The following is a 27,223-nucleotide window of genomic DNA, read 5'->3' on the forward strand; positions in this document are numbered from 1 at the left end:
GCCCAATTGCCTTCTAAGTCCTTTGGACATGGTCAGTCATAAATCTTTGAAAACTTTTATTTACTGTCTGCAACTGCCTTCAAATGGCTCATAAAACTCATAGACTATTTGAATTACCCTGATTCCATGCCTATCTAGCTGAGTTCTTCCCTAGGATGGATGACAGACTATCTATCAAGAAGTAAAGCGACATCATTTTTAGACAATTCTGAAAAGGGCTTATGGCGGTTTTACCTCTCACTCAGACTATATGTCTTCATTTTTTTTTTCAAATTAACTTCATCCTCATCTCTCTCTCAACTTCATCTCACAGTCCAACTTCATCTTCAACTTCATCTCACATTCCAACTTCATCTTCAACGTCATCTCAACTCCATCTCTAACTTCATCTCTCAACTTCATCTTCAAAGTCCAACTTCATCTCTAAGTTCATCTCTCAACTTCATCCTCACAGTCCACCAACTTAATTTTAATTCAAGTTGGAGTATCCATAGGCGCACAAAAGTCAGCCTCTTTTGGAGTTCGAGGGGCGTTTGGGGTCACTGTTTTTTTTCTGTAAAAGAAGCACGGGGAAAGAAGCCCTGTAGGCAAAGCTCATATAATATGAACAATCTCAGTTGCCCAATTACCTTCAAAGTCCTGTGGACATGGTCAGTCATAAATATTTGTAAACCTTTTATTTACAGTTTCCAATTGCCTTCAAATGGCTCATAAAACTCATAGACTATTTGAATTACCCTTACTCCATGCCTATCTACCTTAGTTCTACCCTAGGATGGATGACAGACTATCTATCAAGAAGTAAAGTGACATCATTTTTAGACAATTCTGAAAAGGGCTTATGGCAGTTTTACTTCTCACTTAGACTATCTGTCTTGGTTTTTTTTTTTGCAAATCAACTTCATCCTCATCTCTCTCAACTTCATCTCAAAGTCCAACTTCATCTTCAACGTCATCTCAACTCCATCTCTCAACTTCATCTCACAGTCCAACTTCATCTCTCAACTTCATCCTCACAGTCCACCAACTTAATTTTAATTCAAGTTGGAGTATCCATAGACTCTTTTGGAGTTCGAGGGGCGTTTGGGGTTACTGTTTTTTCTGTAAAAGGAACACGGGGGGGGGGGTAAAGTATGAAACAGTGCATTTTCAGATCATTATATATCAAGTTTCACAGGGAGCCTTCAGAGCAATCTTAGGGGGGGGGGTCAGTCATTGCCTATTTTGCAGCGCTGATTCTAAATAAAATTTTCTTTTTATGGAAGAATAATTTATGAAAATTATTTTTAAGCTAGCTTATTTCGTACAAGAATCACTCGCAGTCAGTACCCCTGTGTAATAATTTTCCCGTAACCATTTGATTAGTGCATAATTATCTTTTGCGTCCCCTAGGCTATTGGCATTTCCCTGCCTGATGGGACGGAACTGGCACTTCCACTCCCTGGTATTTTAGCTCTATTTTTGTGGCAGAAAATGGCACTTTGCTGTGACACGATCTCTTTCTTAACTTTAAATAGGTGCTGTGATAATTCTAATTCAAAATGAGCCCCCTCTTGACTATCTACGACCTTAGGTTCAGTAGAATCACTATTGGGAAAAAGAGGAAAAGAGATACAACATTTATACTAATCTGATTATACTCACTGTGATTTCTACCGAGTTGTTGATTATAAATAAGCATTTATAAAATTGCTAAAATATTACTTTCCTTAATTTTCAAGACTTAATTCAATTACGTTGTCTGCAATAACTTACATATAAATAGGTCCTTTTTGTCAACCTATTATGGCATTAAACTGACATTTAAGAGCCAGTATTCCGATTACTTTACGATTAAAACTATTTTTGAGTGATGTATCTTCTGATAAATCAATGAGTTTTTCACTTGCTTTTATTGACAGATTTGGAAAACACACCTTTTTTGCAACATTTTTATTGAATAATGCCTCTTTTTGATATTTTTATTGAAAAAATCGAAAAAAGATAATTTTCCCCTCCTTAGTTTTTGAAAAATAATTTTTGTCCGACTCCCACCAGTAGTTTTTCACGAGTTGACGCTATTAATGCAGGCCCTGGGTACTCTCACCAAACATGATTCACAAACAGTCCATTTTTGACGCGCAATATATACAACACAGGTAAAGCTTTTGTTGTATACGTGGTATTTTTCCATTGTATATGTATCATGGCCCTTAAAGTGGGTAGGAGGGGGGGGTTAAAGTCTTTTATTGAAAGGACCACATTTTTTGAAAATTGAGCTTGAGTATTTGCCTGGTTTTTAACGTGAAAATTCTATAGAAAAGGTATGATCACTGATCACGATATCTATGACGATCACTATCGACATCACTTGGTACTTACCAATTAGCTGGAACCCACGCAAGAATTCAAGTTTGGTTAATCCTAATGAAATAAAACAAAATATGATGAAAATATAATAGTTTAGAAACAAATTTGGGCCATATATTTGCACATTAGGGGGTGGGGGTAAAGCATAGCATATATTAAGTACGTAACCTAACCTACCCTAACCAAGGTACTTTTTTCCACTAAACCCCAAAAAACAAAAGTTTAAATATTGTAAACGCAATGACAAACCATGGTTTGCAATTCAATTCTGTATTGAAAGAAACGCGTATGAAAGAAACGCGTTGGACTTGTTTCTTAAGCATCTTCCGTGTTAATTATATCGCGTGGGTTCCAGGTATTTGACAAGTACCCATCACTTTATTGGATCATGCCTGCTGCGCCGAATCTTTGTGCATACAAAACCTGAAAAGATTTTTGTTTATATTGTTATTAGGATACAGAACTTAATAAAAGTTGCTTTGCTAGTCCCCTTAATAATTTTATAGTCCTTATATATATATATATATATATATATATATATATATATATATATATATATATATATATATATATATATATATATATATATATATATATATATATATATATATATATATATATATATATATATATATATATATATATATATATATATATATATATATATATATGTATATATAATAATATATAATATAGATATAGAATATATATATATTATATATATATATATATATATATATATATATATATATATATATATATATATATATATATATATATATATATATATGTATAATATATATATATATATATATATATATATATATATATATATATATATATATATATATATATATATATATATATATATGTATAATAATATATATATATATATATATATATATGTATAATAATATATATATATGTATAATAATATATATATATATATATATATATATATATATATATATATATATATATATATATATATATATATATATATATATATATATATATATATATATATATATATATATATATATATATATATATATATATATAATAATTTTATATAGTCCCTCCCAGTCCCCCTTAATAATTTTATATACTATCTGTTAAGTGAAATTAGAGACCTCTGAGTACAAATAATTAGAATAGGATGGTATTGAGTGTGAAGGAGTTGAGTCACCTGTTTTAAGGAAGCCTGAGCCGAGACTTTTTTATTTTTTATCTTGACACACCTATGGGCTAAGATTTATTTTCAAGACATTTTTTCATGATAGATTAAGGAAAAATGTCAGTAAAGACTGCACCTAAAACAAAATTTAAAATAATTTTTGTCCGACTCCCACCAGTAGTTTTTCACGAGTTGACGCTATTAATGCAGGCCCTGGGTACTCTCACCAAACATGATTCACAAACAGTCCATTTTTGACGCGCAATATATACAACACAGGTAAAGCTTTGTTGTATACGTGGTATTTTTCCATTGTATATGTATCATGGCCCTTAAAGTGGGTAGGAGGGGGGGTTAAAGTTCTTTATTGAAAGGACCACATTTTTTGAAAAAAATTGAGCTTGAGTATTTGCCTGGTTTTTAACGTGAAAATTCTATAGAAAAGGTATGATCACTGATCACGATATCTATGACGATCACTATCGACATCACTTGGTAATTACCAATTAGCTGGAACCCACGCAAGGATTCAAGTTTGGTTAATCCTAATGAAATAAAACAAAATATAATGAAAATATAATAGTTTAGAAACAAATTTGGGCCATATATTTGCACATTAGGGGGGTTGGGGGTAAAGCAGAGCATATAGTAAGTACGTAACCTAACCTACCCTAACCAAGGTACTTTTTTCCACTAAACCCCAAAAAACAAAAGTTTAAATATTGTAAACGCAATGACAAACCATGGTTTGCAATTCAATTCTGTATTGAAAGAAACGCGTATGAAAGAAACGCGTTGGACTTGTTTCTTAAGCATCTTCCGTGTACACTATATCGCGTGGGTTCCAGGTATTTGACAAGTACCCATCACTTTATTGGATCATGCTCGCTGCGCCGAATCTTTGTGCATACAAAACCTGAAAAAGATTTTTGTTTATATTGTTATTAGGATACAGAACTTTAATAAAAGTTGCTTTGCTAGTCCCCTTAATAATTTTATAGTCCTTATATATATATATATATATATATATATATATATATATATATATATATATATATATATATATATATATATATATATGTATGTATAATAATATATATATATATATATATATATATATATATATATATATATATATATATATAGTATGTATAATAATATATATATATATATATATATATATATATGTATAATATATATATATATATATATATATATATATATATATATATATATATATATATATATATATATATATATATATATATATATATATATATATATATATATATGTATATATATATATATATATATATATATATATATATATATATATATATATATATATATATATATATATATATATATATATATATATATATATATATATATATATATATATATATATATATATATATATATATATATATATATATATATATATATATATATATATATATATATATATATATATATATATATATATATATATATATATATATATATATATATATATATATATATATAATTTTATATAGTCCCTCCCAGTCCCCTTAATAATTTTATATACTATCTGTTAAGTGAAATTAGAGACCTCTGAGTACAAATAATTAGAATAGATGGTATTGAGGTGAAGGAGTTGAGTCACCTGTTTTAAGGAAGCCTGGGCCGAGACTTTTTTTATTTTTTATCTTGACACACCTATGGGCTAAGATTTATTTTCAAAACATTTTTTCATGATAGATTAAGGAAAAATGTCAGTAAAGACTGCACCTAAAACAAAATTTAAAATCGTCTTCTTGAATCTGAAAAATCATGAAATTACACTCTTAAGCAGGCACGTACGCAGGAATTTGTTTCGGCGGGCCCAAATCCTTCAAATTGCTTATTCTGTGAGAAGTATTAGAACATTATGGGAAAATAAAAAAAATCATGCGATTTCGGGGGGGGGGGGGTCTGGTGCCCCCTCCCCCTTGCGTACGCGCCTGCTCTTAAGTTTTGCTTTCAAAAAGCACAAAAATATTAGATATCAAATGTGGACAGTTGACACGGCAAGTAAACTAAGGGGTTATTTTTCAAATACCCCCTTAGTTTTTAGACAGTGAATTTGTTACCGGAAGGATGGATCGAGATCTTTTCTCCGGACAGTAAAGCAGCATACGGTGGCTATTAGCTTTGTGTTTTCCGATTTTGAAAAATTCGCTTAATTTTCAAGATGGCGAACTGCCTGACCACAAAACTATTTTATATATAATATATATTATATATCGTTTTAACTTTTAATATTACTCCTCGATTTCAGCTGAAAAAAAACAACTTTTTATTTATTTAATTTCTGTCAATGTTTCAAATCATGCCATGAAATCCCCTCCTCCCCCTGTATGAGCTAATTAAGGGTTTAGACCATGACAAATTGACTGGCTTTCTTAGCATTTGTATTGCCTGGCATTAGTCGTAAAAAGTAAAAAAAATGCATATATATATAAAAAAAAATTGATACGTAGATAGCGGTAATTCCTGGTAGTAGGCATGCTTCTGTGATGATTATTATATATAACTAGCGAGGTTTGGATTTATGTTTTATAATTTTCATTGCTGCCATTCAAATTGATTTTTTATTCTATTTTTAATTATTTTAGGCCCTAATTTGAGGTTTATTTGAAATATATTTATTTGAAAACCCGTCATACAAAAACAAGAAGAAGGAGCAGTAAAAAAAAAAAAATAAAAAAACAAAGACAACAATTAAACACTTCGCAACATAAAAAACAAGCAAATATACGAAAGAAACCAGAAAAAAAGGCTTCTAAGCGAACGAATATAGTATAAACACAAACATTTACTTTCTGATGTGCCCAATATCTTACCACTGCAAGATATGTCTCTAGTCGTGTGACAATTTAATCATTAAAATTCACATGACTTGTTGAAACGGCAGCACATGAATCAGTTATGCTATAACGAATAAACACCAACAAGTTTCGGGGCCGAGGCGTGAGCCGAAGGAGATAATTTGAGAAACGATAAAAGCACTATCTAATTCACATTAATATAAGAGCAAAAAAAATCTCCTAAACGGCGCAACATACTATATATGCTTATTGGAGGATTATTGTGCGGGGGTCACCACTTTTAAAGGCAAAAATGGCGCAAAGAGTTGCTATGCCACTTACTGGAGGGGGGAAGATCCCTCTTCGGCCCCCAAATTAGTGGGATTTCCGAGGTTACTCCAACGGTTCCGTATACAAACGTGATCGGATGGTCTATGGCCACATTTAAAGCCAAAGTTTACCGATAAGATTTCTAACTAACTATTTTAGATTCGACCTAAGCTGAAAAGTTAAAAGAGTACATAGTAAAAGAAAAGCTTACTGTAATCATTCCACGTTGTATAAAAGAACTAACTAAAAAATGGACTCTTCCTCCCAGCCCGCTGCCCGTGTGCTGCGCCGGGGGTTACTAGGGTGGTAATGAATCTTTGGACTTACTAATCTACTGGCCGACCTCCCTAACTGCGCAATTCTTTCCCTCGTGGTCTATTAAGCACGTATGCAGTTAAGAGGACCCAAAATGGCGTCAAAAAATAATAGGAAAATTAATATTTATTACTTAAGGAAGGAAAATAATTAAGGGGCCAAAAGAAATGAATCTGGGAGGGACATTTGTCTGAAAAAACTGGGACCAAGGGTTCCAACACCTCCCTCCTAAGATAAATGGCCCGTATCTCCGGTGGATTGGCTGGAAACTCAGACATAAAATCAAATCAAAATAAACACTAAATTTTTCTTCCTCTTGCTCCGGTCTTCTTCTTTACTTTCTTCTTATAGCTCCTGCCGTGCGAGGGTTTCTGCCTTGCCGAGTAGTGTGGGTTACTATGAAGTTTTCCTCGTTTATCAGTAGCTTTTCTTCCTCCTCCGTTGGAAATAATTGCAGGATGTTGTTTTCGGGACTCGAAGAAATTGATTGTGCACAGCACAATCAAAAACAAAAATTTTCTTACTCTCACGAATTTACTTTTGAGAGGAGCAGAGAATCAGTTTCTGGCACATATGATGATGCCAGCCATCGTGAAACATTGGCTGCGCTAGCCTCTTAATTTCCATCTGTGGAAACAACCCCACATCTCAATCAAAAAGTAAATTGCCCCTTGGCATAATTTCAAATAATTTAAGGCCGAAAATGCAAAGGCCTGTGAAAACGATAAGGGTACTGGGAATGAAGTAAAATTTTGAGCGACCCATGAATCGCCTTTTTTCTGGGTTCCCTCCCCTGGGATAATTAATATGCGTTGATGCGTTGAAGCTAATTGAAGATGAAACTTGGATACATCTGCCACTGAATACAATTTGCCGGAAATAATTGTCGATTCCCATGAAGAATAACAGCTATGAATAGGGTTACTGGACAAAGGTTTGGGTGAAGTATGAAGTGACGGGGAGAGAATATCCCCCAAGGACTCCAGATCAGAAAGGCAAAATCTCGGTAAAGGGATCACAACTTGTCCGCCAGTTGTGCATTGAGGAAAATGGCTACCTTTTGCGATTTCCCGCAGGGGATCTTCCCCAAGGGATTCCTCCCCCTCATAAAGGAACAAACCCTCTTTTGAGTTGATCAGACAAATATTAGATTACTTTCCCAGGTTTATCCATCCGACTTGACATTCAATGTTTCCCACCTTTCCCACACTCTGTATTAGGCCCTTCATTTCTCTTTTGTAGCCATCTTCTTTTATTCCCCATGGGTTTTTGACCTCTTTTTCCCCTTATTATCCATGTTTTCAAGGCACAGCCCATCCAACATTTTTTTGTTTTTCGCCACTGTAGGCTGAATCTCCAAATTTTGTCTTTTCTTTGCATTCCTCTTTTCGTCTCTACTTTTCTCAATTCTGTCATTCTCGCAAAATACTGTATCATCGTTAAATCTAATTTGAACTCCAGTGTGCACTATCATTTATTGCATAACTTCATTGTAGCTCCGTTTAATATCTCTTTTTTATCTTTTAGTCCTATTTTCTTTTGTATCAACATTAAATAAATCGTCATGAAATCTGAATTGGACTCTAGTGTCCATCTTCGACTATTTTTCTTTATTGTAGTTCCGCTTAATATCTTTCTGCTCTCTTTTAGTCTTTTTTATTCTTACCGCAGAAACAAATATTTCATCATCAAATGGGAATTGAACTCTGACATTTGGTTTTTCATATTCTACTAAAATCTCTCGAACTTACAGAGGAAAAGCGCGTACAATAAATTTCGTCTCATTTCTCTCTGGTACATCCGTTTCATTTTGTCCTATGCTTGTCCACTTCTCATATTCGTTAAAACGGTTTTCAAGTTTTCTATTATTGGCAAGTTTTTGAGAAAAATCAATTTTGTGTGTCTATTTTTCAATATTATGTGGTCTTATTATTTCCCCATTCCCTTTTTGTAGATTATTAGCATTTTGAACACGAGTATCATGTATTTCGTTTTTCCAACAGGGTGACACAGCCTTCCCATTTGTTTTATGGGCCGGTTCATCTCCCCCCGTAGTTAGCGAAGTATTATATTTTCTCGTAAAAGTGTTTAATGTTTGATAATTTTCGTTTTCTCCCAATTGATTCTTAGACAAATTATTATGGCTATCTGACAGCCTAGAAGTTAGTTGTGATAAAATCTCACTTTCTGGAATTCCCCAGCGGGCTTCTATTAGGCCTATCATGGTTCTTTTAAGCTCTTGGTGATATATCTCTTCTTTTTCTCTAGATATTTTATCATTATTCTGCTTTCGTTCTCTGGCTATTGTATTAGCCGCCTTCTTATTTTCCCTATCTCTTCTCTCTTCATTCATGAAATTCAATGTATGTTTTATCATATCTATTTGAGTGCTTTTTCGTAAGCCCCTGCTGGATCTCGATTTAACACTACTCCTTCTACTCGGACTACTTTGATTCCGTCTGTCATTATTTCTTCTTAATTCATTTTCTGAATTCATTTGTTCCATATCTGTACTATCTCTATCCCGCAACTCCCCTTCATTTGGCACAGCCTCTGAGGGATGAGTTCGTCTTGTTATTTCACATATTATTTCTTCCTTGTATATTTCGTACCCTCTCATTTTACCGCGTATACTTTTTTCCGATTATATTATCTCTTATTCAATTACTCAATCTTGGTAAGCTCAACAATTTGCACACGCACAAATTATGATACGCAATTACTATTGTGAATTATCAGCTCCGTGTAATGAGATTCAACAATTTTTCAAATAACTGGAATGTCTAGACTTCATTAGGGAATAACGACTTCTTTCACAACAAGCACTTTTAGGCGAGTGAAATATATCTCCGAAAAACGAATTAACAGGGGTTGGACGAGAAAATAAACTGAAAAACCGCACGAATATTCCACTAGTAAATTAGCTGGACTAAACTCAAACAGGAGAACTACCCTGCAAAACAAATCACGTATACTCCCTGGATACTCGTATTCTAAATATAATCTCCTCCTGGGCAGATTACTCAATAGAACAGGTGCTTCCCACCTTCCTTGTCCAATATGCGCACAAACTGACAAACTCTCCTAACTTGCCGTCCTCAATACTCTTATAACCTTCGTCACTGAAGATTATATCTAAGTCCGCCACTTCACTCAAATAATAACCAACTTTCACCGTTTTCTTATCTGTCCTTAAACCCTGTAATACTTTTAAATACTGAGATTCCCCCACTGTAAACTCAACTCATTAATTTCGCGTTATTCTTTTTTTATATTTTTCTAACAAGGCTATAGCCCATTATAGACCTTCTTATTAATTAATTGCGTATTTTTGTCTTTTTATATGCCACCACAATAGGCTACTGTCTAGGCCAAATTAATCGTCTCTTCGAAAGAGCAGAATTCTTTTATTATCAGATTTACTGATAGGACCTTAACTCGCTGCCACCACTTATTGGATGATTATTGTGCGGGGTCACCACTTTTAAAGGCAAAAATGGCGCAAAGAGTTGCTATGCCACTTACTGGAGGGGGAAGATCCCTCTTTGGCCCCAAATTAGTGGGATTTCCGCGGTTACTCCAACGGTTCCGTATACAAACGTGATCGGATGGTCTATGGCCACAGTTAAAGCCAAAGTTTACCGATAAGATTTCTATATAACTATTTTAGATTCGACCTAAGCTGAAAAATAAAAAGAGTACATAGTAAAAGAAAAGCTTACTGTAATCACTCCACGTTGTATAAAAGAACTAACTAAAAAATGGACTCTTCCTCCCAGCCCGCTAGCCGCGTGATACGGCGGGGGTTACTAGGGTGATAATGAATCTTTGGACTTACTAATCTACTGGCCGACCTCCCTAACTGCGCAAGTCTGTCCCTCGTGGTCTATTAAGCACGTATGCAGTTAAGAGGACCCAAAATGGAGTCAAAAAATAATAGGAAAATTAATATTTATTACTTAATGAAGGAAAATAATTAAGGGGCCAAAAGAAATGAATCTGGGAGGGACATTTATCTGAAAAAACTGGGACCAAGGGTTCCAACAATGCTGCAGAACAATAACGTTAAACAATCTTACAAGGATTAAATTATTATTACTATTATATAAAGCATATGAAAAAGAAAAACACAATATTTCACTGCTTAAGAGTGTGGGGCCAATCATTTAAATTCCCACCTATTTTTCTATTATGTTTCGCAGCGAATAGCGAACTTTCGCTATCCGTTTGGCGACGCCAACCTCTGGGTTAGCAGCCTGGAGTTTCGCGATAGCGAGCGAATTTCTATACCACGAAGACAGATGAAGCAGATACCTGGCGAAACGAAAGAAGATGGATCGACTTTTACTCTTGACAATTTTAATTAGGAGTTTGTAGAAGGGTGCGGTGCAGAGGATCTGGGGAAGGGCAACATCCTTATTTAGACTTGCTAGAAGATGTCAGTTGAATCGAAGTTTACAAGATACAATGGAAGCGTAAGCTGCTGAAATTCTACATCTGATTTGTTCAAGAAGAAGTTTTCGGGTATGTTGGATAGAAGACGCAATGGGTGGACCTAAATACATAAGGTGATCTACAGGTTGAACAGAGTTACATCCAAGCGTGATGGAAGGAGCAGAGGAATCTGATTTTCAGTTAAACAGGACAATATCAGATTTGGAGATAAAATTCATGCCCAACTATCTGATATTCCGCTTCAAGGATTCCAAAAATTTTGGTGATGCGTTTGAAGAGTTTGACCGAGGTCGAGAATGTTGTCAGCATAGCATACCAAGGAAAGGCTTAAAAAAGGCAAAATCAGTGAAGGTGGGCACAAGTCTTATGCTTTCAGTACATAGTTATTAAAGAGGTCGTGAGAGGTAACAGCTCCTTAACGGGTCCCTTTATTGACTGGGATGAGTTGTCCTCGCGGAATCGGGGGCATGCCTTTATCTGTTTTTTTTTTTCAGGCGGATGCGTAGTCTTGAATACAAATCCCGAAGAAACAAAAGTAATGGCCAGATCCAAACCCCGTTTACCAGCTTCCAGAAGAATCGCTGCATGGATAAGGGCGTCGAATGCACGTCTGACATCGTGTCTCCCCCAAAACAAGGCTTTCTCCAGACGGTTTTGTATCAATAGGGCATTTGTAATAGCGGTAAAAAGCGCCGGCCCACCTGGTACCTCGCTTAAATCCGAACTAGTGTGGAGGTGTATAGAAGACCTTTTCAAGTTCCCTAATAAATAGTAGGTCAAAGATCTTGCAAAGGGATGTAGCTGCAGTAATAGGGCAGAAATACAATGGACTTCATATGCCCCTTTTTTAGAGATAGGAGTCAGATCTCCGATTCAAAAATAAGAAGGAACCACACCCTTAGTGAAGATCAGCTGCATAAGCAGAGACAGATGAACCGTAAGAAATTTTCCCCCGTATTTCAAATGAATCGCACGGACCTAGTCAATACCAGATGAACGTTTCCATTTTAATTTTTATGATGGTATCTTCGACAGATCGGGTACTGACCACAAAACCGTCATCGGGTTGAGCATCCAGAAACCTATCCAGAGCTACTTCATAAGATTGCTCTATGATGGGATCATGGAATCTGGGGCAGAATACTCAGATTCAAAATATGCATACCAGCTCCTTCAGCTCTTGGAATGTCAGCTGAGGACGGTGGTGATGAAGGGGGTGCTGAGGAGGAGACAAATCGCGAAGACGTTTTGATGTACGTAAAATTAGACATTTTACGTATTACATGTGTTTCGCATTTATTATTATTTTACGTATTCCTTATTACATTTTACGTATTACCTTAACTATAGCAGTACTTGGAGACGCCTGAGAACCTGGTTCAGACAAATTACAATTAAAGTCTCCGATTACAAACTCTCAGATTAAAGTCTTCTATTACAGTTAAAGATCTTCGTGATTGGCTTATTTATGTATTTAAATGAATTTATAAATGATTTAAATGTTGAATGTCATTTCTTTGGTTTCGCTTACTCACTATTTTCGTTGACTTAATCGTATCCAGGATTTTCGTTTGAGAAAAGTATGCTAAAAGAATTTTTGCTCGGGGAGGGGGATTTTGTTCGAGGGATTTACGATAAGATTAAGTGTTCGTGGGAAAGGGGTTGTTTTTCTATAGTTTTTTTCTTACTTGCAACTTTACGGCCCGTTTTACGAGATATATATATATATATATATATATATATATATATATATATATATATATATATATATATATATATATATATATATATATATATATATATATATATATATATATATATATATATATATATAGTATGCTAAAAGAATGCTAAAAGAATTTTTGCTCGGGGAGGGGGATTTTGTTCGAGGGATTTACGATAAGATTAAGTGTTCGTGGGAAAGGGGTTGTTTTTCTATAGTTTTTTCTTACTTGCAACTTTACGGCCCGTTTTACGAGATATATATATATATATATATATATATATATATATATATATATATATATATATATATATATATATATATATATATATATATATATATATATATATATATATATATATATATATATATATATATATATATATATATATATATATATATATATATATATATATATATATATATATGGGGGAGGGGGATTTTGTTCAAGGGATTTACGATAAGATTAAGTGTTCGTGGGAAAGGGGTTGTTTTTCTATAGTTTTTTTCTTACTTGCATCTTTACGGCCCGTTTTACGAGTTATGGTCTTTCAGACCAATTTGGATTTCAGATACTAACAAAATTGATTGGCTTTCTTAGAATTTGCACTGCCTGGCATTTTGACTATGAGCACAATTGGTGTTTTGTGGCATAAAATGGCAGAAACTACTAGGTACTTTGCTCTGCCACAATCTCTTTTGTTGTTAAAACAAGGGCACTATACTTTACGCTTTCCATTCAAATGAACCCTCTAATTCTCATAAATTTGTTGCAATAATTACAAGTTATAACACAAATCTGATAATAGTTAGTAGAGTCGACTCTCGCTAATTCGGAATTCACGGGACCACGATTTTTCTTCGAGTTACGTATAGTTCGACTTACGCATAGTTCGGGTTATAAAGGTCATTCTACATAAAATTCGACTTATAAAGGTAAATGAGCTATAGAGGTAAGCTAAATGAAAATTTGAGTTACTGAGGTACATTGCCGCTAGATTTACTCCCTATGGCTAGTACGAAGTTAAGAATAACTTTATTAGTAGCCTTTATTACAGGCTTGACTTTCAAATGTCAATAATAAATTTAGTTTACTAGGAAATGGTCACCTGAATTTTAACCAAATCTGATACAAAAATATGGTAAATAAAATTAATGCATTTTATAGTTTACACGTTGCATCCTGGATACCGGGTTTCGACTAACAGGTCAGTTGAAAAAACTTCAAGACACAGAGCTAAACTTTGACTTGTGGTGGTAAAGCGAAAATTTTATGATGGCTTATCTACTGAATTTCGAGTTATAGAGGTAATTTTGGGGTGACCGACTTACAGTGGTAAAATGTAACTGCAAAATTATTTCGAGTTGTGCATGGTTTTAATCTTCGAGTTAGACAGGTTTTTCCAAGGGCAATGAAAATAATTTGAGATTTCAAGTTTTTAAGATTCGAGTTATCGAGAGTCTTAATTAGTTAGATTCATTTTCTAATTAGTTGTATTTAATTAAATTTTAATCATTTATATTGCTAATTAATAGCTATTTAAGAGTTAGAATTTCTTTTGTTGGTGTGTAGTAATTCAAGAAGCTAATAACCTTGTAATCATAGCTGCGCACAGGGTGATGGGTAAGGCTGGGTAAAAGGGACCCATCCTCCCAAGATTGATCAGAAGGAATCTCATGGGAAAAAATAGTGGCACACAAATTATTTTTTATTGCAATTTCCCCCCCCTATCTCGAGTAAAAGTTACTGCCCCGAGGTTAGGAAGATTACAATAAACAATTTCCCACGAAACACATTAACTTCAGTTGTCAGGTGCGGCGGAAAAGGCCTGGACTTGCTGCAACTTTAAGTTCCTACCCCCTAACAATTGCGCATGTGTACGCATTGGCTTGCAATTACATATGGAAGAGAAGAGGGTGCTTTTATGATAAACCCCCTACCGCTCAAGTTGTTCATTCATTGACGCATTATAGGACCGTTTTTTTGTTAGTTTATTTCAGCTTAGCGTGAGACAAGACAAAGAGAAGTGACAGAATAGATGAAAAATATTTAATTTGGGCTATATCTTTGCACATTAGGGGGGGGGGTAAAGTATTTTGGCAGTGTGAAGTTAGAAAGCAATTTTCACTACATAATATGCAGAATAATTGTACCTAAAACATTAGGCATGCAGACCTGCTATACTTTACCCCCCCCCCCCTGCTATACTTTAGCCCAAATTTTTTTCTAGAGTGTTATTTTTTTATCTTACTTTGGTATATTTTATTACGATTGAGCGCCAGAGAAACATTAGAAGAATATTAGGAAGGGGGTTTATTATGCAAGTATCGAGAAGAGAAATGAAAGAGAAGATTATGACGAAGAGAAAATATTATGTTAGAAACTGGACACCTACTGATTAAATCAGCCGTTCTGGTGGCGTCCGGGGCAAAATTAATTACAACCCCTCCCCCCGATTCAAATATAAGTAAAAAAAAACATAATCAAAGTGAAAAATTTGATCGAAGTGGGCAACCCCCCAGCCTAGGCTGGGGCAGCAGTCCCGGCTGCCCCCCCTCTCCCCACCTCTTTGATCGGGTCTGATCAAAGTTAATGTTATAGTTTAAAAGTATTATGGGAACTTAGATGTTTTGCCAACGCTGAATGTATAATTGCCATATTAAAAGAAAAACCTTTTCTAGAGTGTTTTTGAACGATGATTAATCATAACGATTGCTTTGTTGCAATAATTTGTTGGCGTTCCGGTTATTGTTCAGATGATGACCCCATGGCAACTGTTTTTACTGTATACAACCGTGAACATAGTTTTTTTTTTTTTTTTTTTTTTTTTTTTTGCGGTCTGCAACATATTATCACTTCACTGGTGATTGCATTACTAATGGTTTTTCCTCGAAATAATATTTGGCGACGTTTATCAAGGTGATATATATATATATATATATATATATATATATATATATATATATATATATATATATATATATATATATTATATATATATATATATATATATATTTATATATATATATATATATATATATATATATATATATATATATATATATATATATATATATATATATATATATATATATATATATATATATATATATAAAGATTATAAATAAAAAGATTAATATACACATGTTACTATATTATATGTATAGCACTAACCATATGGGAAGAGATTGGAGGACCCAATAATAAAATAAATATTTTATTTGAATAAGAAGTGCCTACAAATTCAGGAAAATTTAGGATTTTGAGAAGACCATGTCCTGCTCCACTTTATACGTTAAAATTTTAGTAGTGCTTTCCTGAAAACATTTTTTGTACTACATATATTGCCAGTTTTCTACAAATACTACCAGTAATTTAAGTTTTTTTTTTACTTACCGATATCCCTTTGTAGCATTTAAACAGAATTAAAAAAAAAGCAAATCATCAACAATGTGTTCGTAATAATATAGTACAATTATATAATATATAAATTACCTTTGGTAAACCTTACATATTGAGACAGATCAAAACTTTCAACTACTCCACACAGAACTTATATTTGTCTTACAATATGTGTGAAGGGCCATCTGAAAAACCTGAGGAGTTTTGACCAATAAATGCGTTATATTAGAGAATTTAGGCCCCTCCTCCTAGTTAAATTAGCCATTCTTTCTTTGGAGCTTCTCAACAAGAAGTGCTAAAAGTTTAAACAGTCTTTCCTTTTAATCTTCAGGGTGACCCCGTACAGAATTGCACTTGTCTATTTTTTGTCTATCGGATACCGTTGAAATAATGTACACCCTTTGAACCAAAAATCGTTGAAATCTAGCTTGATACAATGAGCTGAATAACCTTTTTAAGGATGGATATCGATCCGGATAAGGCTGAATATTTTCCTATTTTGAACATTAAAAATTTGAATTTTAGCTACGACGGACTGTAATAATAACCTTTTTAGGATGGAAATTGACCCGGAAAATGACTTTGAACATTAAAAATCGTTGAAATCTAACTTGATACGATGGACTATAATAATACTTTTTTTAGGACGAGAATTGGCCCGTAAAATACAGAACCTTTTCAGATTTTGAACATAAAAAATCGTTGAAATCTAACTTGATACGATGGATTGTAATCATACTTTTTTTTAGGACGGAAATTGACCCGGAAAATGCTGAGCATTATCAATACGCCGCCAATTTTGTGGAGACGTTAATCAAGGATCTTGATAATAAAGCTACCTCTTAAAATAGCGAACACTAAAAATTTTTTAACATTAAAACTCGTTGAAATCTAGCTGAATACTGTAATAATAGTTGACCCGGAAAATGAAGAGCATATTTCGATTTGAACATTAAAAATCGTTGAAATCTAGCCTGATATTATGAACTGTAATAATAACCTTTTTTTTTAGGACGGAAATTGACCCGGAAAATGCTGAGCATTATCAATACGCCGCCAATTTTGTGGAGACGTTAATCAAGGAACTTGAAAATAAAGCTGCCTCTATGGAGACGGAAGAACTCTTCTTGACCCGTATCAAGTTACAAGAAGCTGCCGAATATTTTAAAGTAATTTCTATTTATTAATTGCTTCAGTCAATTAATCCTTCACTCACCCCTCCCACTCCTCCGTGAAGAAGACTGCTCCGACCAGTACTTGCACTATCACCAAATTTTTAGGCTAAGGTAAAGGTGAAGAATACATCACTAGACTTTACAGTCCCTACTGGGAGTGTTGGTCTATGTCTATTGGCCATTCAGCCAGGAAGTGCGATGGGGCCAGCCATCCTGTGCTTTCGTACCCCCTTCATGATTACCTTCCCCAGATTTCTCGAGGTACTCGTTTAGAGCTGGATCGACTCTTGCCGAGCTTACAGAATCCCGCTACTGACCCCCACCCCCCTTTTCAAATCAAATAACTAGCAGCACTAAGCCTCAAACCTCTATCCTCACGGACAATGTATTTCAAGTCTAATGTTCCAACCTCTCGACTGTAAAGCCCTAGGGGCTTCCTCAAATTTCCTCAAAAGAAAAGTTGATTCTCTGAAGTCTTTCCGAAAATTGATGCTCGTGAAATCCCGAACGTTAACACCGTAAACCGTTAATATTCGTTAACGTTACTTGTTTTATGTCGATTCATAATATTCATAATTTCATAAGAAATTCAAAATTTCTTGCGTCCCCGTAAAACAAGAAGTCTTGGCTTGGTTCCATCATTTTTACAATACTATGTATAGACGCTTTTGCGGGTGATTTATTTTGTATTTTGCTGGTGATTTGGTTGTCTAGATGGTTGCAACCCTGGTACTCCTATGCATTTAATTTACCACACAATTGCAACACTTTACGAATTTAGACCGTGAACATTAACCTGAAAATCAAAAGCACAGTGTCAAAACATAACCTCAATGGTCAGTGGTTGCAAAATATGCAAAAACTATCGTGCCAAAAACAATAAATTAAGAAAATGACGTTACGAATTTGGTGTTCTTTTTCAGAAACTCTTTACATATGTAGACGCTTTTATGTATAAAAAAAAAAATTTATGTTTAAAAACATAAAAAATTTTATGTTTTAACAAGTTTTTTAAAGAAAAGCTAAGAGATCCATTAAACAAAAAATGAGCCAAATTAATGTCAAATAAACTTCCAAGAATAAAATAGCACAAATAACCATCAATAAATAAATGAAACCTAAAACGAACAGAAATTACGATAAATAACCGAGTCAAACTCAAAACGAGCAAAAATTAACGTAAGTAGGGCTGATAATCTCAATGCCTTGTCAAGACCAAAACATAATTAGCAATTTACCGAAAACAAAATACATAAAAAATGTTTTCACTTTTTGGACTTAATAAATAAAAAAATGTTAAAAATTTAAAGAATAAATATTAGTGTATGTATATTAAACTGACAATCCACGGTCATTTGTTGGTATTTTAGGAAAGTGCAAATTATGTCAAGTCCTAATGCGCCCTTTTCAAAGTTTCTACGGCAAATCCTTCTATGCGAGTGCCCAGGTCCAAAAAAAGTACATTGTGCCCACATCGCTCTTTACATCACTATTGCACTGCCTATGATAGTCTTTGATTGTATTGCTGTGTTTGCGTGATTTTTTTTGGTTGTTCTGTTGATTGCACACCCATTAAACAAAAATTGATTCCATAATATACGGGCAATTATTGTTATTTTGTTTAACAATTATTGTTTAACAATCTTGTTAAACGGGCAATAATTGTGTATCTGTAAATTTTTCCTAGAAAACGATACAATTCATTTTTCTGAAAATTGGTAAATTACTATTTTCTGGTGTGAAAAAAGATCCAGACAGGTCAAGAGTTTGGGAAAATTTGAGCCTTCCCAGCCCACTCAATATTTTTTTCTCATAAACCGTTTGCTTACTGAAATTAGAGACCCTCACAAGTTTAAAGTCCTGAGTATAAGTTGGAGGAGCTTCAAAACTTAATGTTTGTTGTCAAATCAGTTGATTCTGAGCTTTTAGTGAAAGACATGTCCGCTTTATTGTTGTAAAGTGAGTATCGGATTTTCGTTGTTCCACATTAAATGCTACGCATTGTGGCAGAAAAATTACAATAAAAATTTACATACCAGGGGGCCTGTATGCCTAATTGTTCGCCTTCCGGTGTAAAAAACGACATCAAAACAGTTTTCAACATATGAATAACTGTCAAATCAATTATATTGTAAATATCTAAGGATAAGTTTTATGTTGCTGGTGGACAGCAAAAGTATATCTGTATCATTTTTTATCTTATATTCTTTTTTGTATTTTTTTTTATATCTGTAGTTTGTTTTTATTAATCTTTTCAAGATTTCGAAGCTGGATTGTAATAAAGTGTTTATCTGAGTGTTAGTTTGTGTAAGTGTATCTAACCTCGGGTTGTTGCGTTTTCTGTTCTTTATAATATTTTCCAAATGCAATTCTACGCAACCCAATGATGCTTGTACGCGTTTTACCCCACGTTGTTCGCCATATGTGTGTTATTCGTCATATCTTATAATATTCTTCAGGTGCAATATCCATACAACCGAATGATACTTATGCGCGTTATTCGCTACGCTATTTGCCATATACGCGTTATTTATTATATATTTATGATATTCTTTCAGGTGCAATATTCGTTACGTTATACGCCATATATGCGCCGTTCGTTGTACCTATAATATTTTTCAGGTGCAATGATAATTATACTCATTATTTGCCACGTTATGCGCCATATACGTGCTTTTTATGTTTTTGAAGAAAAAAAAAGGTTTCTTAAAAGGGTTCATTGTATCTATAATATTTTTTAGGTGCAATATCTGAACAATGATACTTGTACGCGTTATTCTCAATATATGTGTTACTCGTCATGTATTTTATAAGCTTCTTCAGGAGCAATACCTACATAACCGAATGATGCTTATACACGTTACTCGCAATGCCGTTTGCCTTATGCGCGTTATTCGTTATATATCTATAATAAAGTTCAGGTGCGGTATTCGCCACGTTATTCGCCATATATGCGCTATTCGTTATATCTATAATATTTTAGGTGCAATATCTGAATAGCCCAATGATGCTTACACGCGTTATTTGCCATATATGTGTTACTCGTCATATCTTGTAAGATTCTTCAGGTGCAATACTTACATAACCGAATGATGCTTATACACGTTATTCGCAATGTTGTTTGCCTTATGCGCGTTATTCGTTATATATCTATAATAAAGTTCAGGTGCGGTATTCGCCACGTTATTCGCCATATATGCGCTATTCGTTATATCTATAATATTTTAGGTGCAATATCTGAATAGCCCAATGATGCTTACACGCGTTATTTGCCATATATGTGTTACTCGTCATATCTTGTAAGATTCTTCAGGTGCAATACTTACATAACCGAATGATGCTTATACACGTTACTCGCAATGCCGTTTGCCTTATGCGCGTTATTCGTTATATATCTATAATAAAGTTCAGGTGCGGTATTCGCCACGTTATTCGCCATATATGCGCTATTCGTTATATCTATAATATTTTAGGTGCAATATCTGAACAACCCAATGATGCTTATACGTGTTATTCGCCACTGTCTTGGGACGGAGATGGCTCTTGTGAAGCAGGCCGAAGGGGTAAGATGAATAGCTTTTTTAATTTATCAACGCGACTCATGTTAGCTTAATTTGGATTTCATGTTTTGTTTTTACTTCAATTCGTTTGATAACGATAGGATACGTTTTTGGAATATAAAAAACACATTAACATCAAATCCCGAAGTTTATTAAACTTGTATGGGCAGACATCACCCTTTACAAAACCCCACATACACAATTACTACCAGCCATCCTCAGTAAATACAAACAAAATACTAATACTTCTAGTAAAACTTAAATTTATCAGCCAGGTAAGGCCCACATACCTGTCGACACTTTTAATCCTCCAACCATCTTCGAAGCCTCGACAGCGGCTTAAGTATAGGGCCGTGATTCCCAGCGTGGGGTTTAGGCCCCCCCGGTTGGCCATGGCAATATTTTGGTGACTATACTTTAGAGCCTTAATTTTTAAAAATAAAACATTTTCCTGTGAATGACGTCACATTCTTATGCATTTAAAGAGCAAAAAATATACATGATAGTATTGCAATGACGCCATGCATTGTATAAAAGGTATTGCTATGACGCCATGCATTGTATTGCAATGACGCCATGTATTGCAATGTATTGCAACGTCATGTATTGCAATGTATTGCAACGCCATGTATTACAATGACGCCAGTATTGCAATGACGCCATGCATTGTATAAAGGTATTGCAATGACGCCATGTATTGCAATGACGCCAGTATTGCAATGACGCCATGCATTGTATAAAAGGTGTTGTATTCAAACAATATTTTTCATTAGTGTAAAATACGCCTAGAGGACGAGCCAAAAAAGATACCAAGTTAATGGCCTTTTAAGCTTCCTTCAGGTGAATACACGTACAATTTTGAATTAAAAAATTTAAATATCACAAGAGGAAAACCGGCATCAGGATTTTAGAAATGCCTGGGGGGGACATGGCCCAAAACCGGTTGGGAACCACTGGTATAGGGTATTTGCAATCAACTTTTAATGGGAGCCTATGGCTGGTTTGACCAGAGTATTCTTAAATAAAAATCTTTAAAAGACATTGGAAAAAAACCTTGAAAAAAACCCATTGAAATAAAAAAAAACCTTGGTTACTTTTGGTACCAACTTAATTGTGAGTATCTGTACCAGTTTTTACCTACGTATTCTTACCATTTTTCCGTTTTTCCCCCCAAATTTTACTAATCTTTGAAGCCTCAATTTCGGCTTGTAATATGGTTTTGTAATATGTGCAACATATTAAGTGTATGTGAATTAATCATTTACTAACATTTTAAGAAGCTTAATACATTTGTATATTGAATTAAGAATATTAATTTAACATATAGATGTTAATAATTTTGCTATTAGCATTTATATATTCTATTCTCTATTCTTTAAATAAATAATCTCTATTTAAATTATTTTCTTTGATTTTATGGTTTCTCTAAAACTTCATAAGTCTAACGCATTTATCAATTATTTTTGTTTGATGAAGCATTATATTATGATGTAGAAGATCAGTTAGGTGATCAGTTAGAAGATCAGTTAGTTTGTTACTCCTGATTCAGAGTTTCGAGTCCTTTGTTAGACTTTAGGGGAAAATAAATTGCTCTTATCATCACCTCGTAGGTTATGATAAGTTGAACTTAATAAATAAGTTGAACGTATCCCAAATAACTTGAACTTAATAAATAAAGGGCAAAATCAAATACGCTCTGGGAGATGTCTATGTGCTCTTGCTTGATTAGCAAAAAAATCTGATGATTATGGATTTTATTTGGTTGTAATTTCTGTTCATTTTCCGCGTTTTTTACTTTTTGGATTCTTGATTTGTCTTGATTTTGATTTTGGATTCTTGATTTTGGTTTTAATCGTATTTTGTGTTGGCTCTCCGTGTTTTCCTATGTTTTATCAGCTTGTTTTTTTCCGAGGTATCCCGTTCACATTTTTTGGGGAATTTTCTTCTAATTTCTCTGATAGTACTGAAGAAGAACGGCGATTATCCTCCCGAATTATGCCCTTTGTTCGTCCAATATTTTCACTGGCCTTAAAGAACCACATTCTTGATCTTTATTTCTTTATTATTTTTTTATAATTAAAATTTCAATTTTCCAATTTTGGTTTTTAGTTTTTTTTTCTGTTGGCTCTCCGCGTAGATTGGTTTTATCAGCTTGATTTTATCCGAGTTGTTGGATGAAAACATTTTTTTTTTGAATTCTTTTCTAATTTCTCTGATAACTAAAAAGGACTGCGGTTGTCCTCTTGAAATATTCGCTTTGTTCGTCCAATATTTTCGTTTGTCTTAAGAAATCCCATTGCTGATCTCTATTTCTTCATTTTTTTTCATTTTAACTTTCAATTTTCCAATTTCAGCTTCTATTTGTTTTTTTCTGTTGGCTTTCCATGTTGTTTGACTTACAGCTTGGTTTTATCCGAATTGTCTTATCCACATTTTGGGAATTCTCTTCTAATTTCTCTGATAACTAAAGAAGGATTGCGGCTGTCCTTTTGAAATATTCGCTTTGTTCGGCCGATATTTTCGTTTGCCTTAAGAAATCCCATTCCTGATCTTTATTTCTTCACTTTTTTTAATCTTAACTTTCAACTTTCCAATTTCGGCTTTTAGTTGTTCTTTTCTCTTGGCTTTCCGTGCTGTTTGGTTTATCAGCTTGGTTTTATCCGAATTGTCTCATCCACATTTTTTGGACTTTTCTTCTAATTTCCCTGATAGCACTGAAGAAGGGCGGCGTTCGCCCTCCCGAAATATTCACTTTGTTCGTCCAGTATTTTCATTAACCTTAAAAAACCCCATTCTCAACTTTTATTTCTTCATTTTGTTTTGTTTCGTTATTAACAATTTCTAAAATAAGGAAATTAAAGGACTTTTGAGCTTTACCTCATTTTAATTAATTTGACCTTGGTTATAAGTAAGAATCTTATGTAAAAATATTATAATATTACATTGTATATTATTTAGATTTTACATTTTAGATTTTAATATTATTTTAATATTACATCAATATTCTATTTAATATTTTACATTTAATATTTTATATTACATGTATATAATTACCTCATACCAAACAGAACTTGGACATTCAGAATAGTATATAACAGTAATCCTGCATTCTGTTTGTGCTTGAGATATACAGGACTTGTTAAAAAAAATACATGATAGGATTTATTTCTAAAACATAAACATTACATAGATAATTAACAATAAGCTTAAATAACACAACTTTAAAGAAAAAAAAAAAAAAAAAAAAAAAACAGAACAACAAACAACTTTATTTAAGGCTTCGTGGCCAAGACAGAATAAGAACTTGTTTTTTAGTTTACATTGTAATTTTTACATTTTATATATAGTAATATATTGTTTATAATTATACAATGTATATAATTATTCAATGTGAGTCTCTTTCGTTTATCTTTTTTTGTGTAGTGTTTGTGTTTTGCTCTTTATGTATGTATTTGTTTAAGTTTTAGTTTTCAATCCTCTTTGTTAAAGGCTTCCGGACGTGAAGCCGAAACATACTAGTCTTTTTTTTTTACCAGCTTTATCTAGCTTTGCAAATATCATATACATTTCATTATGCTGAATTGCGCAAGTGCTGAAAACGACGCTTTTTTTAGGTAATTGGCGCTTCACCTGTCCATCAAGTTATGTCACCCGCCCCTTGCCTGCCAAGAAATAATTTAGAGATAACTCAACAAATAGAAACGCTTCGCCAACGAACCCAAGAAACCGGCGAAAATTTGAGACAAATGGAACAGGAACACGAAGCCTTTGCCTTAGAATATCATGAGCTAACTAAAGTGCAAGGTAAGACGTGTAAATATATAAATTATATATATTTATATAGATTATTATATATATATATATATTATTATTAATATATATTATATATATAATAATTATAATATATTATTATTATTATATATATATATATATATATATATATATATATATATATATATATATATATATATATATATATATATATATATATATATATATATTATAATTATAATATATAATTATTATATATATAAATTATATATATTTAAATATATATTAAATATATTTATTAAGCATAGAACTTGTAATACATGTAAATAGTGTGTTATGCTTTATTACTCCCCTATGCTTTAGTGTTAAAAATTGTTTTTAATTTCATTGATTTATTTTTATCATGAGCTAAATATCATGAGCTGACGACGTGTAAACTTTTAAGACGTTTAAAAGAGAGATTACTCTCCTCTGCTATTGTGTTAAAAGTCCTGTTTTAATTTCATTGGTTTATTTTATCATGAGATAACGAAAGTGGAAGGTAATACCGTGCACTTTAAGACGTGAAAACGTTTAAGACGTGTAACACGCATAAAAGAGAGATAACTCTCCTATGCTATCGTTTTATAAATCCTACTTTATTTTCATTGGTTTGTTTTTATCGTAAGCTTAATATCTTTAGCTGACGAAAGTGCAAGGTAAGACCGTGTAATTTAATACGTGTAGCCTAACTGTTTAAGACGCGTAAAAAAGAAGATTCCTCTCTTATGCTTTCGTGTCGGAAATTTCGCTTTGATTTCAGTGTTTTTTTTTAACATAATATCATGAGTTGACGAAAGTGCAAGTTAAGACCGTGCGCTTTGAGAGGTGTAATTGTATTCTTTTATTCTTGTGACGTGCTTTTGCATTTATTTGAATTATTCCTTAAGTGTTTATGAGAAAGTGGACCCAAATGACCCTGTTTTTTTTTTATTACCCATTGTTGTTTTTACCCATTGTTCCTATACCGTATACCTGATGGGCTATACCAATACCTGATTCGCTCTTCCAATACTTGATTGGCTCTACCAATGCCTGATAGGCTATGCCAGATACCTGATTGGCTATACCAAATACCTGCTTCGTTCTTCCAATAATTGATTGGCTCTACCAATACCGGACTGGCTATACCATATACCTGATTGGCTATACCAATAACTGATTCGCTCTCCCAATACTTGATTCGCTCTACCAATACCTGATTGGCTATACCAAATACCTGATTCGCTCTTCCAATACTTGATTGGCTCTACCAATACCTGATTGGCTATACCAACTACCTGATTGGAGTCACTTAAAAGAAGAACACAACACCTGATTGGCTCTTTTGTATGAAATTTTGCACGAAGAATTTACACGACAAAAATTGTGTGAAAACTTGCCCGTAAAGGCCTCAATTTCCTCAAATCACAACACTTTACTGTAAACTGTCTGTTTATCTGTGGTACAATTAGCTCACTAAATTTGCTAATTAAAATTGCATTAAATGTATATATTTGTAGATTTGCTAATTAGATTACCTGATTTACTTATTAAATGTATATTATGTGTATTTATATTAAAATTAACTTACTCAAATTTAGGACAGGAAAGTTTCCCTTATTCTCATTGGTTCCGCTTCTTCGGCTCATACATGTAAGCCAGTCATTTCGTTTGTGAAACCCGTGTCAAAAAGAAATATCAAATCTTTTAAATATTCGAAAAGACTCGCCTTCTAAAACCTATTTGCATTATCCTTGCGAAACTTGGAACCCGTAAAAAAATCGGAATTTTTTTTTTCTAACAAGATTTTTGGAGGATCTGATCGTCCGTGTTACTGTGGATCTAACGCGGTCTGATCCTCCTTGTTACTGTAAATCTAACACGGTCGGATCTTGATTCACACGGTGTCGAGGCAGGGGCGGATCAAGGATTTTTTGAGGGGGGGGCAAAATAGGTTAATCCGATAAATTTGCGTTAGGAGCAAGTTTAATTAACGAAAATTTGCGTTAATTAAGTAAATTACACTACTTTATACTATGTTTAGGGAGGGGGCGCCCCCTAGCCCCCAGGATCCTCCACTGTGTGGAGGACAACTGTGATTTAAGGTCAAGTT

The 27,223-nt window shown here is 33.4% G+C and overlaps 1 protein-coding gene across 2 annotated transcripts in view; it reads left to right on the forward strand.

Annotated features, from left to right (window-relative positions):
- Window positions 1-27,223, forward strand: part of Stat92E (Signal transducer and transcription activator Stat92E) — a 176,938-nt gene that overhangs the window by 48,114 nt on the left and 101,601 nt on the right. For both annotated transcript variants that reach the window (XM_089106763.1, XM_089106762.1), the window contains exons 3-5: window positions 17,596-17,752; window positions 21,232-21,321; window positions 24,933-25,122. In XM_089106763.1, the coding sequence (XP_088962889.1) occupies window positions 17,596-17,752; window positions 21,232-21,321; window positions 24,933-25,122 (437 nt within the window). The remainder of the gene's footprint in view (window positions 1-17,595; window positions 17,753-21,231; window positions 21,322-24,932; window positions 25,123-27,223) is intronic.

The sequence above is a fragment of the Artemia sp. Qi Xiang Cuo genome, chromosome 21 (genome assembly GCF_049724085.1).
Source record: "Artemia sp. Qi Xiang Cuo chromosome 21, ASM4972408v1, whole genome shotgun sequence".
NCBI lineage: Eukaryota > Metazoa > Arthropoda > Branchiopoda > Anostraca > Artemiidae > Artemia > Artemia sp. Qi Xiang Cuo.